The 1,879-nt window shown below is 48.0% G+C and overlaps 1 protein-coding gene across 3 annotated transcripts in view; it reads left to right on the forward strand.

The window, feature by feature from the left end:
• The window catches only part of LOC107565365 (protein odd-skipped-related 2-like), a 6,605-nt gene that overhangs the window by 3,393 nt on the left and 1,333 nt on the right, over positions 1–1,879 (forward strand). For 2 of the 3 annotated variants that reach the window (XM_016250581.1, XM_016250583.1), the window contains exons 1-2: positions 114–235; positions 1,119–1,688. In XM_016250581.1, coding sequence (XP_016106067.1) covers positions 1,144–1,688 — 545 coding nt within the window. In that variant the 5' untranslated portion in view covers positions 114–235; positions 1,119–1,143. Of the gene's footprint in view, positions 1–113; positions 236–1,118; positions 1,689–1,879 lie in introns of those variants that run through there. The other variant, XM_016250582.1, reaches the window with a different exon arrangement.

Below are 1,879 nucleotides of genomic sequence, written 5' to 3' on the forward strand. Positions count from 1 at the left end.
GTGTGTGTGTGTGTGTGTGAGTGTGTGTGTGTGTGTGAGGGGCGGGTCGTGAAGCTCCGCCGCTCGAACAAGAACAGCGGGATCCGGGGATCCAGAGCAGGTCCAGAGCAGAACCGGACTCTAACACTTCTGAAGCTGACACGGTTTAGCATGTTTAAACTGTAGTTATGAACTTGAGCTGAAGTTTCTCGCTCTGTGCGGATTTACAGTAGAACTGCGACCTTTGGCATCGTGGGTGAGAAAACAACTTTATTCTGTTTGAATAGAAATGCACGAACTCTCATGAGACGTGCTGTAAATTTACATTTAAAAAGTGATGTTTAAGTTACACGATTTATGATGCTGTTATATTCCAAGAACGAGAATAAAAAAAGAAGTATTTTTCGGTTGTCGTGATTGTTAGCTCTGATCACATCTGGACCAGCAGTGTGCGAGAAACAGATATTAATAGAAACGCATTCTGTCTTGTAGAGGTCAGCGAAATATGCTTGATGATCGGTGATTTATTTTAGATTTGCTTCATAATAATATTGAAATATTTAGCAAAGCGAGTGAAGCAGTCTGGTATCCGAAGATCTCAAACACTCTAAACTTTATCTCGACATCTCGTTGTCCTTCAGAGATTTAAGTCCAGTTTAATATTAGGTTAGAGTCACTGGTGCACTTCAGGAACGCTTTCAGAGATCAATGTCCAGTCGAGCTGTCTGTCGCTCCAGAGGGCTCTCGGCTCGGCTCGTGGTTTTCTGTGATTCTAGATGAATATTAGCCTATGCATAGATTTGTTTCATAGAAATATACGTGTTTTTATGACCGCTTGTTTAAATAGCGACAGAGAACGGCACGGGACAAAACTCCACTGAAGAAATAAACCTTTATCCTATAATAATAATAATAATAACCAAAAGAAGGCAAAAAATAAATAAATCTGGGTATAGTAAAATTATTTCAGCATGAACAGATGTTTTGCATGCGAGACAATTATAAAAAGAGAATAATAAATGCTGCAAAATATATTTCCTGTAGCCTATATTTTTTTCCAGGTAGCTATCATAATTTGAGGAAAGGAAAAACTTTGTAAAAAGTAAGTTTCATGCCTCGGTGTGCTTGTGTTTTGTCAGGATCCTGCTGGAGCTCGGTTCTGAGATGGGCAGTAAAGCGTTACCGGCGCCGGTCCCGCTGCACCCCGCGCTGCAGCTCAACTTCTCGCTCCTGCAGACGCTCAACGCGCTCCCCGCCGCCGCGGACCCTCGGTACGGCCTGAGCTCGCTCCAAGCCCTGCAGATGAACCACTGGAGCCTGGGCTACCCGCCCGTTCAGGGCCTCGTGGACCCGCGCTTCGCCTTCTCCGCCGCTCTGCCGTTCGCCGCGCACCTCTTCCACCCCAAACACGGATCCGCGCTGCACAAGGACAGACCCAGGTTCGACTTCGCGAACCTCGCGGCGGCGGCCACGCAGCAGGATCCGCCCAAACCGGGCGAGCTGGCCAAACTCTCCCCGGAGCGCAAGCCCGCGCGCGGCAGACTCCCGTCCAAAAGCAAAAAGGAATTTATCTGTAAGTTTTGCGGGAGACACTTCACCAAATCCTACAACCTGCTGATCCACGAGCGCACACACACCGACGAGCGGCCCTACACCTGCGACATCTGCCACAAAGCGTTCCGGAGACAAGACCACCTGCGAGACCACAGGTGAGCTGAGAGAGAGAGTGTGTGTGAGTGTGTGTGTGAGAGAGAGTGTGTGTGAGTGTGTGTGTGAGAGAGAGTGTGTGTGAGTGTGTGTGTGAGAGAGAGTGTGTGTGAGTGTGTGTGTGAGAGAGAGTGTGTGTGAGTGTGTGTGTGAGAGAGAGTGTGTGTGAGTGTGTGTGTGAGAGAGAGTGTGT

The sequence above is a fragment of the Sinocyclocheilus grahami genome, unplaced genomic scaffold, assembly GCF_001515645.1.
Source record: "Sinocyclocheilus grahami isolate Dianchi unplaced genomic scaffold, SAMN03320097.WGS_v1.1 scaffold996.1, whole genome shotgun sequence".
Classification (NCBI taxonomy): Eukaryota; Metazoa; Chordata; class Actinopteri; order Cypriniformes; family Cyprinidae; genus Sinocyclocheilus; species Sinocyclocheilus grahami.